The sequence below is a fragment of the Macrosteles quadrilineatus genome, unplaced genomic scaffold (genome assembly GCF_028750875.1).
Source record: "Macrosteles quadrilineatus isolate MER2022 unplaced genomic scaffold, UCM_ALF_1.0 Scaffold_3__2_contigs__length_128488019, whole genome shotgun sequence".
Classification (NCBI taxonomy): Eukaryota; Metazoa; Arthropoda; class Insecta; order Hemiptera; family Cicadellidae; genus Macrosteles; species Macrosteles quadrilineatus.
In genome coordinates, this window is record NW_026542596.1 from 58966729 (window position 1) to 58984398 (window position 17670).

General features: G+C 31.2%; 1 protein-coding gene across 1 annotated transcript in view; it reads left to right on the forward strand.

The window, feature by feature from the left end:
* The window catches only part of LOC128990453 (potassium voltage-gated channel protein Shaw-like), a 268138-nt gene that overhangs the window by 151056 nt on the left and 99412 nt on the right, over positions 1 to 17670 (forward strand). Inside the window, exon 4 of the mRNA XM_054412819.1 lies at positions 38 to 217. Coding sequence (XP_054268794.1) covers positions 38 to 217 — 180 coding nt within the window. The remainder of the gene's footprint in view (positions 1 to 37; positions 218 to 17670) is intronic.

Consider the following 17670-nt stretch of genomic DNA (forward strand, 5'->3'; position numbering starts at 1 on the left):
GTATAGTCTGGGTTGAAAGGTTTTTTATTTGTTTCAGACCACCTTAGCCATCCTGGACAAGCTTGACATTGACTCGGAGAAGCCCAATGAGGAAGAGATTGCGCGCCTTTTTGGCTACGAAGAGGCATATTTGGCGGGAAGACTCAATTGGTGGCAGAAGCTAAAACCGCGGGTCTGGTCGTTGTTTGACGAGCCTTACTCATCCCTTGGAGCAAAGGTAAGTTAGAATTTTAAAATAATGCTCATCCCTTAATTAAGTATTAAATTACCCATATGTCATATAGTATACATCAACAAATCACTTGATCTCGGCAAGCAGCTTCCTTTATGTTGTTAAACTTAATTTTAAAGAGTTTCAAAGTACACTAAATTTATCACTTATGAAATGATTAGGGAATTTAAAGTGGATAGAATAGTTTTATGTTTGATGTAATGGAACTGAATAGAGATTACCATGAATAATTAATTATATCTTACCAATCTTGAATTGAGTCTTGAGGTTAAGAATGAGAAAGTCCTTTATATAACTTTAAAATACAATTACATAATCTATAGAGAAAATCACCAACAAATAAATGCAAAATGAATTAGGTAAAAACTGTGATGTATTCCTTGACTATTTCTAACAACATTGATATTATCAAAACAATAATCACATGTAGTAAAATTGAAAACCTAAAAAACATGTGTTGGAGACAGACTAAAATAAAATAAACCATAGAATACTAAACATGCCGGGCCCCTTGAACCGCAGGTTCAATGAATTAATTTAACAAGTGAGTACAGAAACAGTAATTGAAACAGAGAAAGTTAAAGCAACAAAAGGGGCGGAACTGTAATAAAATTTAGTCTTCAAGTACAGGCAGTGGGAAAACCTTGATTGCCGGTCTAGTGAGAAGTCCATTCTTCGTACGCACAGTCACAACTCTTGTAATGTTATCTGAACCAGGGTGTGTTTCAACAATTCTAGCCAGTGGCCAACACATTGGAGGTGTAAGGATGTCTTGAATCACAAACAAGATTAAGGTAGTCTCCATCGATGCCATCTTTGGAGTTTATTCATCGTATGAGGTGTACTATGCAGAAAGTATCCAGGTGTTGGTGTAGATAGGTCTGATGGATCTTCTGAAAGAGGAGTTACAAGATGAGGTTTCTGGAATGCTTCTTTGTAATGAGGTTGAGTTTTAAATTTCTCTTCTGGTATAAATAATCTTGTTTTGGTGTTGTTACTAGAGTTGCCGAGATGATGGTGATTAGGTTTGAATGACAGCCTAACGCAGTATTTGCCAGAGGGTTCTCTAGATTGTGTTTTCACTAAATGTTTTTTATTTGAAAGTTTGTATTCGGTCTGTCTGGGAGGTTCTTCATGCTGCCAATACCGTTGTAAAGAGGAATGACGATCAAAATCAGAGACATTTAACATAGTTGTGAGATGAGAAGAATCTTTGTTATATTTAGAATTACTCTCACATGGAGCATGTCCCATGAGAGTGTAACCAAACACTGTGTTCATGATAAATGGTAGGTTAGGTCCAAGTTGTCGTTTCTCTCCGGTGAAAATGAATGGGAATAAACCCCCACCTAGTAAAACGTCAACAGGCCCAGGGCGGTGGAAAGTAGGGTCAGCTAGGGTATACGGTTTCACTATTTCCAATAAATTTGGATCAAGAGGAGATCTTGGCATGTCCGAGGTAATCTTATCCAAAATCAACATTGGATGATTTTCTGAAACTTTGTTCCCATTTAGTGTTTCGACGTCCACATAGCCCATTCCCTTTGTAGTCAAGGAATACATCACAGTTTTTACCTAATTCATTTTGCATTTATTTGTTGGTGATTTTCTCTATAGATTATGTAATTGTATTTTAAAGTTATATAAAGGACTTTCTCATTCTTAACCTCAAGACTCAATTCAAGATTGGTAAGATATAATTAATTATTCATGGTAATCTCTATTCAGTTCCATTACATCAAACATAAAACTATTCTATCCACTTTAAATTCCCTAATCATTTCATTGATTTCTTGACCATTTTTCACAATAATAATATTATCAAAACAATAATCACATGTAGTAAAATTGAAAACCTAAAAAACATGTGTTGGAGACAGACTAAAATAAAATAAACCATAGAATACTAAACAACTTATATCCTTATCAAATTGAATATAGATAGCATGGCATAATGTATGTATGCTGGCCTGGTTAGGATGAATGAAATGAAGACCCCAAAGAGGAACTAGGAAGAGTCTAAAAAAAAAAAAAACAATGCAATAAATAATCCCCATCAGAGATCATTGCGTAGGGAAAAGACTACAGAATTTTTTCAACCTCGAGAAGTATACATGTTTCACATGTTAGTACAAAAACATATTTAAATAAATTAAGTTTGCCCCCGAGATGCGAGAAATACCATATGAATCGCAGCAGTTAGCCTTCTTTTGTTTTTCGAGAGGTATCACATATTTTAGCACCTATTCTGTACCACACACAAAGTTACCTGTGAATTCCAAAATGAAAAATGAAAATTTCATATCAAGGAAATAGATTGGTAGCAAACCATATTATGATATAAACCATTATTAAGTACATAAAGGGAAGATGAGCATCAAAGCAATGTGAAACTTGTCCCCTCCGTTGTTATGGTATGCAATTAAATCCTTTGAGATAGCCGAGCCTATAATCCTGGCTAGCTCTATATCTGTTTATGATACACCACCCAGAATATATCGGACATATATGTCTGTATAGCTACGATAACTTAATATCTTAAAATGAGATTGGTCCAAAAATACAACGTTATTATGTTTTATAAGCCTGTTTGAGTTATTATTTAGCTAAACGAATCTAAGTAAAACAACTATTTCTCACAGTAATCGAAAGAACCATCGTGAGAAATAGTCAAGTAGAATTAGTTCAAATGTTTATTACTTACTTTACTTTACCTTTCAATAAAATGGCGACAATCAAAGGTATTTTAAGCCAAGTATGAATGGAGATGAGTATAGGATAAGTAGTGCGATCTTGTAGTCTTGTTAGTGACTAAGGCCGACATATTCCTTAGACACAGCTGTTAATTAATAGCCCATACAGCTAATGGCTACTAAGGGAACTACAGTTAAAGTGGAAATTGAACCACATTTTGCCTTGGTAATAACGAATTGGTCTAATTATCAGGATAGTACTGCGTATAGTCGTAGTACTCACTAGTGAGGACATTAATCCACACCAGGGCATTCACATCTCATTCATATCGCATTCACGGTGCATGCCTATAAATATCCCCAATTCGTGACCTAGTAGCTGGATTACAGGGCGTCTTTATAGTAATCAGAACTCTTATTAGTTCAACATGGTGTTTACATTGGTGTTTACATTATCCATTAATTTTAAAAAGAGGATAAACAAAGGTCTTATTTAGTTTTTCAGTATGTGGTAGATATATACAATACGAGTTTCCATATTCGTTGATTACAAAATATTTGTCTTACAAGTATTTATCCATTACTTGTAGGTTTAAATTAATCATAACATTATTTTTAGGAATACATATGAAAGAACAGTCGTTTGCATAGAAAAATCACCGAGACAATTAATTATCGACATACTGAATTAAATCTTAACACTGTTAAGAAATCTTCCCATTAAATCTAGCCATTAAAACTAAGAGGTTAAAATTAATGTATGCAATATTAAGATTAATAGATTTTGTCACAAATCCACAAGCTAGTGTTAGTTCTAAAATGTGTAAAATGTATTTCTTATTGGCTAACATATGACAGCATACTTTCTGCTCTCCATTTTCATGTACCCTTTAAATAAATTTGCCTATATTTAGATTTTATATTTATACAGATTTTAATAATTTATTTGTTTCCCAGTATGTTTTATAGATTGAGCAGTACTTTAATATAAACAAAGATAAGCTACCTAACTATTCATTCAATTTATGTACTTGCTTATTTGTATTAAATATGATCTATAAATTGATTTTTCGATACCGATTTTATATTAGGCTACTATTGAACGAATCATGATTGGTATAAACACAATAATAGAATAACACCAAGCGCTCTGTAAATATAAGTGTATTAAATAAAACGATATTCGGAGGATAAACACCACCCTGACTACACAAAATGAGGTGAGCTGTTATGGAGCATGACCTGGGTCTGAAACGTTTAATCCCGCAGCTAATTTACAATAAATCCAGATAAATCGCTTGTATAATGCCGTGGCTTGGTTGCTCAGAACTTATCTAAGGCTGCAAGTCTACCTCAATACACAGTTTTAATAGATAAGTAATACATTTGTTTCATCATAAAATTAAAATGGAATGTGATTAACATAGAATAATAATTTTTTATCAATGAAAGTGTTACCACTACCAGTAATTAAAAAATTATAGATAGTGCAAATTAGGATAGTAGGTCATACATTTTTAAACCTGCTTCGTTTTTTTATGTAACAAGCACCAAACGTTACCCCGTACAACTTGTCAAGTAATTATTTTAAAGTGTAAAACGCTCATTTATTTGTCTGTCAATGGCAGTACACCCTTTACATTATGTTTTCAATCAGATAATTTGGAAATAATGCACAAAATTACTATAACGATATATTAAACATAGAAAAGTAAGGCACGTACCCAAAAAACAAGGGTCTTAAATGTCATAAACTTGTGTACTGGACCAAAAAAATAATAGTAGTATTTTTTTATTATACTGAACAAGAGATGATTATTATTTATCTAAAGATCAAAATCACATCAATCTATTTACATAGCGTATTGTTATTAATAAAATAATAAATATTATACATCACTATTCAACAAATTGAAAAACATATACGAGATGACAAAAAGTATTTGGTGTGTATTAAAAACAAAAGGTTTACTGGAGAGTAACACAGAAATCATTGGTGAGGGAATTCAGCCAACCGAAGAGCAAGGCCAGTGGTAACGCCTGACAACATCGGTTCGACTACCCGCATAGTGTGTTACCCTGTAAATCTGGTCTGGGAATGCTCGGTCTGTGACACGGATAATCATCCGAGCATTCAGCTATATTACAACCATATAGTTCAATTTATAGTCAATGGTTATGCTGCCGGAAAAATAACCAATATATATGTAAGTTGAAATAATTCATGTGTCAATTCAATGTCTTATTATTGGAATCAAACAGTTCAGTTTGACACAAAGTAACATAATATTATGTTACTTTGTGTCAAACTGAACTGTTTATAAAACAACACAAACAGAATCGGACAATGATAATTATTATATCTCACATAACACCGTGCTTCTAAATAACAATGAGTGACCCTACTGAAGCAGGTCAATTTTACTGTGTGAAAAGCCAAACAGGTATTGAATAATAATTTTTTTTAATTTGATTAAGTTTAAGGTGTTCACCTGGTTTATAAGCCATGCCAAAACACCAACTTCTGTAAAAATTGGGGTGGACAATTGAATAATAGATATTTTCATTCGGTTGTTTTTGCCAACAGATACGGAAGTCTACCCAAAAATGTTGTGAATCATGGCCTATCATGTTGTGGTTCATAAATTGTTGTGGCCGACCCAACTGGGTTCACCAAATACGCCTCTCTTTGCGCCATGTTTGTTGCTGTACTCAAATCGCACATGTGTCAATAGATATTGATCTCTATTCAATTGTTATCAGATTTTGTTTGTACTACTTAAAGTACACATGCGGTAAACCAAGCAAACATCAGCTTATTAGTTCCTATTAAATGATGACCTATACATGTGTTTAAACTATGATCTTGTCTTGTGTACTGGTTTAGCACAGGAGTGTTTGAAGTTTGAACGTTGCCCGATTCGATTATGTTGTTTCTGTTGTTTTATAAACAGTTCAGCTAGACACAAAGTAACATTCGCGTGTTTAAGCTATGGTCTTGTGTCGTGTACCTGGTTTAGCAGTTGTGTTTGAAGTCAAACAATCAACATTGCCCTATTCTGTTGTTTGTATTGTATCACGCTGTGCGCCACAACCTGTAGATTTGCTACTATCAGACAAGCTAGTAACTGTTAAAGTTTCAAAAGGTTAGGAGAAAATTTTAAATCGGGCTTAAGCCTGGATACCAAGTGGTTCTCTAGTACTTTCATAAGATAACTTACCTTATGTATTAACAAAAAGGTTATTGAATATATTTAGTAAAAACCTAAAGAATAATTTTAAATTTTTCATTGCTATAAAAAATTCCCCAATCGATTTAAAAAATGAATCTTTATTACCTAAATAAATTCTTTCGCAGTTAGTTTAATTGCACTAAAGCTATTCTGTAGAGATAAAAAAAGTCGTAACCACGAACACAATAATTTGAATTAGGTTTCTACAATATATTACCCTTCCCGTTTATAACTCACAGGTAATCACTTGGTTTGGAAAAAGACTTGTTGGAACAACGTTTAAGGTTTTTATTTCTTATTTTAGTATTAAAAGACAATCATTTGACTTTAAAAATCACTATCAATTCCAATAATAAGACATTGAATTGACACATGAATTATTTCAACCGACATATATATTTATTATTGTTTCGTCATCATAACCATTGAACTATATGGTGTAATATAGCTGAATGCCTAGATGATTATCTGTGTCACAGACCGAGCATTCCCAGACCAGATTTACAGGGTTGCACGCTATGCGGGTAGTCTAACCGATGTTGTCAGGCGTTACCACTGGCCTTGCTCTTCGGTTGGCTGAATTCTCTCTCCAATGATTTCTGTGTTACTCTCCAGTAAACCTTTTGTTTTTATTACACACCAAATACTTTTAATATATTTTAATGTTTTATTTATTTAAAATTTAAAATTTTTTATATTTTATTTAAACATTGAGCATCCTAATTTTGGAGTTCATTAAGATTTATGTGTATATTTTTGAAAGTACAGGGGAATAAAATTACCTTATATGCTAAAAAAAATTAGTTATATTATTGTTAATCCAATGTGCAATGGCGATATGAAGTTCATAATGCCATTTCTAAATGTGTAGATAAATACCCCCGCCGCAGCAAACCTGCAGACTAAGCGAATTTCCATTTGCCTGATTGGATTTACACTAAAATGTATCCTTAAAAATATCACATTTATTCCCTATTTAAATAGAATCAGTTTAACACATACTTTGCTATAGTTTAACACATATAGGTTTGCTGCAACAGGGAGGGTAAAAGTGTTGTTTTATGTAAAATGTTAATAGTTAGTAGGAAATAATAGTATATTACGTTACTAGTCCTGAAAATAAGTGTTTACCGGACGAGTGTGGTCGTTCCCGTGCGAGACGAAGTCGAGTACGGGATTACCATACGAGTCCGGTACACACATTTTGGACGAGTTACGTACGATAGTTTACGCCATACTACTAAATCCGTACAAATCCTTATATATTTCCACCAACTAAAGGACTATAAATCACTAGTCATAACCTCTAAAGAGAGATTATGTTTTTGTTTATAACCACTCACTGCCACCTTAATACAGTATAATCAGCTGATTGGTGTCCGGCAAAACTCATTGCAGCACAGTAGTACGCAATGAAACCCCATTTGAATAAGCTGGCGGCAAACAGCTGTTTTCTGGACTAAATCCTTGCGTGGGAAGTTCGTCAAAATAATGTAGTGTGGCGTAAAAACATTTTCCAAATTTGGGCAAAATATGTTAATAAACAAGCAAAATACAACAGTTTACTTATTCTCCATAACAATAACATGGGAATTTGAAATGAACAATTTTTTGGAATTTTCTCCGTAACCATTAAGCGCATTATAACGCTTCAATATACTAAATTATTTGTTTTTTCAAGCTCTACAAAATAGTTTGGAAAGAAATTGCAAAATGTTATGTTTTTTGGGTCAAAAATTGGAAAAACCCATTTTTACCCCATAAAAGCCCCCATAAACCCCCGTTCCCATGGTCCGATCATGCTGGTTCGCGAACTCGTTCGAATAAACGTAGGTTTACACGTTTGTACCAAATTTCATCAAAATCGGATCATTTTTGCTCGAGTTATCGCGCTAACGGACACACATATATATATATATAAATATATATATATATATATATATATATGAATTTGAACGGATGGTGTTTTTGGCCTCTAGGGACCTCAAAACGAAAAAAAAAATTGGTCGCGGGTCCAGGTCTTACCATGAGTACTACGGTAATAGCTTATTCCCTATATGGGAAATTCGCCAATAAAATGACATCAATTTCGTGAGTTTATTAAATGAAACTGTAAAATTTGTCCTGTCGAAACAAATTAATAATTACAAAACTCCTGATTGATTATTATCATGTATGTTTTTGGTACTCGGTATATTTTAGATTACGTCCTATATATAAATTTGTACTATAATTATTCAGAATGCATTAAAGTATCTAAATATATAATTTCTAATAGCTATGAATTTTAAACTTTACTTGTTATCACCAGGTCCTAATATGAGTACCATCTCGAAGTCTTAGATTAAGACTAATAATGGTTGATTCTGTATAGTCAATAATTTAACTCTACTACATTATTGTATGCAATTACCGTCCTACTATTATTACACAATACATGTAAATATATCAAATAGCGTTCAAAACATCTATAATCCTAATTATAAACAAAAACACCACTAGTGTATAATACTCTTCACTTTATATCAATACTAAAACTTTAATCTTCATGTAATTGAAGTAATTGAAATCCGATTTCTGAAATAAACAGCTTAAATGTTCTTTTGCTGAGAAAGAAGGAAAACTGTTCATTTAGCCGCTCTTTAATCACTGCTTTAAAAGGAATCTCTTCGGAGGATGAAAACTTGTTAAGTTGATTCTCCTCACCCTCCAGACTGCTGGCTTTTAAGGAGCTCAGCTTTAGTAGTTTTGTACTTAGATAACAATCGTCGAGATGAATATTGTAAAAGGTTTTATAAAATTTGATTCAAAAGATTTTAATGTTGATAACTGTTTGTATTTGTATAAATAGTATATAAATAGGTGTTCTAAAAATTGTATGTATTAGATAAACAATAGGCAACAAAGACATTTCCATTCGTCCATTCTTTCAATTGAGTTTTTGTGGGTCTGAAGAAGATCATGAGTTTATTAAAATACGCTAAGATAACAAATCCCAAAGCATAGCCATTTGTCTAAGACTGAATCATCATATTAATTCTATATATTCTATATCTAATGGCAAATATTATGCTAACCCCTACGAATTTAACAATCAAATACTCCCTTTTGCTCACATAAAATCCTTAAACCTTAAACTCAATATAAACCCAAACGAAACATTATTTGGACGACAATTAGCCCTACTATGCTGACTAAGGTGGAATAAATCACTGTAGGTTTCTATAATAAGAATACCTTTAATAAAATACTGAAAAAATATACAACGGGTTTTACCATCAACAATGTCAACTGACAAGAATAAGCCGAAATTAAATTGATGCTCAAGGCAATTCCTGATATTATTTCCAACAAACAACCTTCAGTTGTATTGTTATAGTGCCAAATGTTGGCAAAATTGGAGCGAGTATCTGTGTGGGTCCAAATCTAGAATGGCTGGATTGGATTTTACCGTTAATATAGAGCTGAAATAACAAAGCCCTCTGGTCCACGCTCGAATAAAACAGGCCCTTGTATATCCAGCCAGAGCTTGATAATTTCACGGTTTCTCGCTCTTTTGAACAAACGTAAATACCTCAAACAAGTAAAAACTAACTATTTTGAATATGGGAGGATAAAAAACCCATTTAAATCGCTAAACTACTACCTGGGTAAAACTATGATCAAATTTTGTAAAAAGCTAACAACCAAGTAAGAATGTTAAATTGAGTACAAAAAGAGCTTATTGTTTTTTTAATATTCTAGCAAAAAATTTATTTGGGGCATGATTTGTAAACAACATATCTATATACTCTCAGTACTTACAATTTTATGACTTAAACTAAAGTAAAAGGGAATATCATCTTCACTCTCTAACTGTATTTATTAACATCTTAATTATTTTTAATTACATCGATCAAAACATTTTAAATTTAGTAAGTTGTAGTTAGTTTAACAAATAAACCACCGTAACGAAATACAAAATAAATATGTAAATAATGTAGTTACATCAGGATTTAACATATTTAAATATTACTACGATATTGGCTCACTGGCGAGTGTTTTTTTTTATTTTTTATTTATTATAGCTTAATTGACCCAAACACAAAACTAAACGTTTTGGCCTTTTTTTAAAGCCAAATAACTTACAACAGTTTTTAGCGTTTTGGAGTTGACAAAAAAATCACTTTCCTTAGCCTCGATCTTTTATTCTTCCAAATAGAAAGTCACCAAAATAAATAGTTAGACACTAACATTCATTATAAGTTTAATTGTATGTAATATAATTTATTAATCATACTTATTAATAATTACGTCGTTTGCAAATAATTTGCTTCATTTCACTGTTTCATAATTCTTATTGTTGCGAAAGAAAAGGTTTTGAAATTTCATGAAGCTTCGAGTGCTCTGCTGTAGTAGTATCCAAGCTTAAGTGGATTTAGACGAAATTCTTATGAAGTGGGACAAAAGAACCAGCCTCCCTACTCCCCTTTTGATACACATGTAATCTCAAATTTCCCTGTTCTCGTAAGATGCAGTTATGTAGCAAGAAGCCGGAAGTTTTCCAGCCCTTAAATCATATATTTATACCTAATGAAATTGAGGTTTACTCTTTAACATCCATTTTCCCACGTCGAAATTAGCCATTTTTATAATTAAGAAGCCATTTTATAGCTTATATTCTAGTGGAAAAAAGAATGGTCACCAAGAAAATAATTGATAGAATAAATAACTCTTTGATTTATTTCTAGAGGGTGCTTTAAAAGTTCGAGTACTACTGACCAACTTGCTTTACAGCTACGGTTTTAAACTTTAGTTACATTACACAGCTTATTACTCTAGATTACCTTTAACCAAGATTGTAAACAATAGAAGGGACTATTTATGAATATAGATTATAAATAGACTAATTTAATTGTAAATTGTAACTAAATTCAGTTAGGTTATTCACACTTAATAGAATGGATCCACAATCAATGTTTTTTAAATATTGTAACTTGATGTATGTAGTTTTATTTTTATAATAACTATCTCAGACTCACATTAAATTGTAGTTGATTTATATAATTGTTATATGCATATTACACTATATAACATCGTAAACAAATCTAATGATCTTTTATATCCATAAAAAATGTGTGATTCCAACAATGGGCCTCTCGTATGATTCTAAAAATCTTATGGGATCTTTGAACAAGGGGCAGTTTGTTTATAAAAACTAACGAGATATCCTTCTCAATATAATAAATAATAAAAACGATTCAACCACACAATACAAGGATCTTAGTTAAAAATGTGTGTGGAATTGTTTTATTTGTGACTTAATCCCCGTCTGTCCTGCCCTTAAAAGATTCTTTGTTGTTTCCTGCTATTTGCTACGTTTCGTAAACCTTTGAACCAGAGTGAACCAGAGTAAAATAAATTTTTCAATATCGAATGGTATACAGGGGAAATACTTTAAGATATGTCATATTGTTTATTTTTTTGTAATAATAATACAAATGTGCTGTTTGATTTAACTGTCATAACCTCTTCTTATATCTAGTCTGTGTTGATTAGTTTTCGTGAAGAAAACCTTTACTTATCGTTGTTGTGCTGTTTCATATCAATGAAAACATAAGAGCCCTGCAATCTTGAGCGTTCGCACGATTTCCCATGGGTAAGTTTCCCCTCACAATTTCCCCTTCTTGTTTATAAAATCGGTTTGGTTTAGTTAATTTTCCATTCTCATTTTATCCAATCGAGATTTACTTTGGATAACAATCGCTGAATTCCTGCACACCAGATGCAATTTTTAATCAGTGTGTATAATGTATATCTAAAAAACAAAATACAAAATACAAAACACAAAATACAAAATACAAAATACCAAATACAAAATACGAAATTCCAGAAACAGAAAACAGAAAACAAACAGAAAAATGAAAATAGGAACAGAAACAGAAATAGAACTTTTTCTTTGAGTACATAAATACATTAACTGCAAGATCGGAATTTTCCTTAATGCATGATTGATTATACTTTCATAACATGGTGTACGCTCTAATGTTAAAGACAATACAATTAAGTAAACAGGGAGATCTATACCAAGAAGAAATAGAAATAGTAGAAATAGTTTATAATTAAGTCATATTACTGAACACATTTTTTAAACTTTAGATTTTTTAGTAATAAATTAACCTTGTTTAATTGATAAACTTTTAATAGTTTGAATTAGTATACTAGACCAACATTTTCATTCGAGCTTTTAAACTAACTATAGTGTTATTTGGTAAAAAAGAATTGCTCGACTTTGACATTTAAATTGTAAAAACACCACGGCAACCCGTATTTGGCACCTAATCAAACTGTACGTTTGAAAAGAATCAGTGTATAGAATTCAATTAATATGTTAATGTATTTTCTGTGATAAAAGTAAATATAAATTAAATATCTCATTACGTAAATATATTATTTTTCTTCTGGCTTAATGTTTTCTTGAAACTAAAATTAAAGACTCCACCGAGACAGGAGAAGCCGTGTTTGAAGATGCCAGTCACACTTCAACCATTAGTCAAGGATTTTATTTGCCTTCCAAATTATGCTATTACCAAGCTTCGTGGTCTCCTCACTTTCCTTGGAATTATTACAGTTGATGTTTTTATATAAACTTTTTAAATATTTTATGTGAGAAGAGTGTTACTGTCTTCAACAATAGTGAATGATGATTTTATTACGTTGTAGATACATTATCTTTGAAAATAAGGTTTGACGTATAAAGATTTGGTAACTGTGTGAATAATTCTTAATAAATATGTAGACCTTTATATATTTAAAGTTGATTAGTTATGAAAAATACACATGAACAATAAAAGTGAAATTTATCAAAATTGTTTTTAAGAGATCATGGCCACAGCTTTGAAAATATTTCAGTATCAGTAGATGAGATTTTATTTTAATAAAATACCCGCATTATAAAATCAATCTTACGATTTACTTAGAGAAAAAAAATCATCACAGTTCAAAAAAACATTTTTTGTTAAATGATTTATTAGACTATTTGCATTTAGCAAAAGGATCTTGACCAAATAGCTTATATATTTCAATTTAGGTCAGGTTTCACAGGTCAGTCATAGCCTAATTATAGTTAAAACAATACAATGAACATTCCAACTTAATTAACATTAATTGCTTATTGAAAAATAGTCTTTTCGCAATTAAAGAAACTATTTGGCCTATTTTATATTTATTGTATGTAAAAACATGTGGCATTGAAATGTTAGTGTAGGTAACATTAATCTATTTAACAACATCAACGATAACACGTGCGTAATAAAATGGCTTATGTTTCATCAATACCTTACAAAAAGCTTGTTTTATAAAACAATAGAATTTTGGGGAGTTGGTGTTACTCATCTTTTAAAATGAGCAAAAAAATATGCTGTAAGTTTATGGAGATATAAAGTAGTAAAAAATGGCTATATTTTAAAATTGAAGGGTTCGCTATCAGAGATGGTGTGTAGAGTCTTGTTGCGCTGTCCAACTTCATAAGGTTTGTCGTCTAAATCCACTTAAGCTTGGAGACTACAACAACAGAAACACTGGGCGCTTCCCACAGAGCTATTGCAAAGTATATTGACACAATGTGGCACTTATCTATTTGTAAAAATAGGAAAAGATCATTAATCGTTAGTATTTTAGATAATATCATTATGGAAACACTATATTATTTGCCTGTTTCAGGATAATTTGGAAATCTTTATTATAAATATTTTATTCATCTAAAACCATTTAAAATAAGTCTTACTGCATTTCAAAATGGACGATTATATTTGAAATATTTTGTTTCCATATTATTTTATTGTTTTGTTTATTTGTTTTATTGTTATTTTTATATAAACGTTTATCTGATTGACAAAAATATACAACCGTCAATGTTAAACTATAAGTTATATTAAATGTTATAGTTTCTCTACTTATTTTCATATGTAATACAAACAAATGTTCAATTCAATGAGATGTAATAACATTTTTTATATGAAAATTAATTAAATATATTTTTTTTATAAAACATTTTTTAAGTTTGTTTATAGCAACGCATGTTAACAAATATTGTAACTTAATGTATTAAGGTATTATTTCATAAATCTGGTATCTTTAATTATTTACAATTTGTAATTTACATATTTATCTCTTATATTGAGTGTTAAGGTAATAAAGAGATAAGGAGTTTATTGCGTGTTTGAGCTATAAACTTCTCAGGAAAAGGTCAAGGACTAACGTTACATTCTCAATGTATCAAGGGAACTATAAACACCAACAGAGACATCATGGTGTCTTGGGATGTCGCATTGAGTATGGGAACTGTTGTGATATCATTTTATACAATGGAGCTGTGTCGTTAAATTAAAAGTGTATCGTTAAATTAAAAGTGGTTAGGATTTTTCGTAATATTTCGCATTTGATTTTGTCATAAAACAATGAAATAAATCCATAAACCTGATATAGCTTAGTATTTGACAAACAAATTATCGTTTAAAATTGTGATTGAAAGAGCTTTTTAACCAAAGCTCATCGACCCACTTGATTACAGACACTTTAAGTGGTTCATTCTGCCACAAGGGCTGTCAATCGAGGATTGAGAGGTATTCAATGTGTAGAGGTAAACATTTTAAAAATTCAATGCAAATGTGTACTATGAGCTTGCTTGCTTTACATGAAGAAGGGCTTTTAGGTGCGTTTTAATAAAATAGGTTCTCCAGCAGAATCCTTTAAATCCACCAATTAAAGTTCAAATATATCAAATATATTAATCAACAGTATAAGTTTTACAGTTTTAAATTCATGTTTACGGTTCGTAGTACAATAGTTGAAAATAGTATACAAATTAAGTTATTACTCTATTAAAATAAAACCACGTATATGAAATATTCCTATAAGGAGCAAAGCCAACAATAATTATATGAGTTTTAATGTAAAAGTTTGAGTTTCATAAAAGTAATGGACTTAAAGTTGTTTACTACTCGAGTATATAAAACGTGCAAACATAACACCTAGTTTATACCGCTGTAGAAATGAGCTGTAAGACTTTATTTCCTTTTTCCTGATTGTAAGTTTATTTATAAATTTTTCTTGAATACAAAAGTAAATATTAAAAAAAGAAAACCATTTCAATTCTATGCTATTTTTTCCCCTTGACTCACTATGGTATTTTATTTATCATGGATATTTACTTATGGAAATAGCAACTGTCAAAGTACATAACTTATATATAGACTCCTGAACGACAAACAATAAACTAAAGGTGCCCCATATGCACAATAAACTTAGGTTGACGTGCCTAAAACCCTGAGTCCGCTTCCCTCTAAGGCACTTCTGCCCTAGTAACTATGTAGCACTAAAGTAAAGTTAAGTCTAGCTATAACCCACTTTATGGTTACCTAGAGAGCAACAAAATATGTTTGCGTTTAATTCACTAAGTGGTGGAAATAAATATCTTCTTCAATGAACCATTTCATGAAAGACCATAAACAAATATTAAATATTAATGTAAATTTTTTAAACCAATGTTATTTATGTTTACATTTTAACAAACACATTTTTTCATGTTAATAACTCTCCTCTTTGCAAAAATTCTAAGCTTTTTACACACAAAAATCTCTTAGGTCTAACATATTTACTTATTTTACAAAAATATTATTTTGATTGTTAATGGAAAATTGCTAGTTTTAACACATTCTCTATATTCAAGTGGTTTTTACCCCTTTATTTTGCTATTCCTTAGTGCTTAATGTTTAAAGCTTCGTTTTCAATTTAACATTCATTCTCAAAAAGCCCATTTAGCAAGATGGTTTCACCTTATCAACAATTGAAAATTAATTACCTATCAGAGTAAAGTGGCCACTAAATGTGCTGTAATAAAGATTTACCATTGGAAAACATATCAATAAAAGTGAAGTCATATACAGTCGCCATAAAGGCTTGCGAATGATGTTTGCAAGTCTCACATACCAAGGTCAATAAAAAGTTTCGTTTCAATATAAAACCACTATAAAGTAAAGGAATCGTAAAAATGCCCTCGTTTAGGTCTTTCATGCTGTTAACTTATCGGTGTTTACTAAAGTACGACTAAGACGTAAAGATATACTTAGAGTTAAATAAGATTACAACATTATCTAGTCAACTATGTGTTCAAAACATTTGTTATGTTATAACACCACTAATGAATATCAACTTTCATATCAGTATCGGTTGATACAGTTCTTAAATACTGTGATACCACCAAGGTTTTAATGTTAAGATAATATTCACGCTTTAACATTGAAGCTAAGCGTTTGTAGGACCTTAGATTTCAAGGCAACACAAACGTAGAGAGTAAAACTCGTTGTATTTCTATCATTCATTGAATAATATGCTATGTTCGGGGGTATTATACTCACATATTAATCTACAGTAGGTGTTTATTAGTTTTTGTGTAACTAATAGGCAAAGTGGCGCTTTGCTGCACACGAGAGAAATGTTTTACATGTTTGAACACGTTTTAGGTTAGGTAAAATCCAATCGTTGAACGAAATGGGAAACACTGCAACAGCTGATCATAGTCGTAGTATCTTAAGTGTTGCCAACCTATTTACAAGCGTACACGGGTTGCGTGCATAATAAAAGCACGCTTTTTTGTGTTGCTTGGTTGGAATACTGACGTGCGGGAATAAAAGAGTGCAGCAAAAAAGTAAGTAAATGCAGCAATCAGCAACTTTCTGTACTATAATCAGTGCAAGGAACCCGTTTTGTCAGGTGACTGTAGGAAAAATTATTTTTCGAATTTAAAAATAGCTATTTTATATTATACTAAGCTAAACATTGTAATTATTTACCCTCCCATATTTGATCAAAATTTTTTTTTATTAACTCGTGAAATACGATATGGACGTTCAGTTTAAGTTTATTAAACAAGAATTTGTATTAATTTACAGGCTACGTAAAATATTCCACTCTTTTGTAGAAGAGAATGACGGCTTGATATACAGCTGTCAGACGACTGTGCTTGAATGAAATTGATGTTTGTAATCTAACAGGTTTAAATTGAAAACATATTCTGTAAAACATCTTGCATGTGAATCTAAGGTAGATACTTAAGCTATTTTAACACTTAAAGCAGTTTTCATTTAAAAAGAAGTTTTGTTTTAGGAAAATGTTACAACAAAAGTCCTTAGGAAACAAAATAGAAATGTAAAACATCATTAACTTGAAATCATATTTAACCAAGGATTCGGTAAAGCCCTTGGTTCCCATCGTACGTATAAATGGACCACAATAGCAAACTATTTCTAAACGAACTCAAGAGTACACTTAATATATTTAAATCCAAACAAATAAATAGATCACGGTTACAGTCACCCAAAACACTAAACACGTAACAACTTTTAATTTTAAAATTAGACTAATCAATAGCAACGAGCTTATACGGTACAACTAGTTTACTAATAAGAAGAAAAGTAAATAATTTTTAGCTGATGAGCTATAGCAAGATTGACATAGTGACAAAGAGATCGTA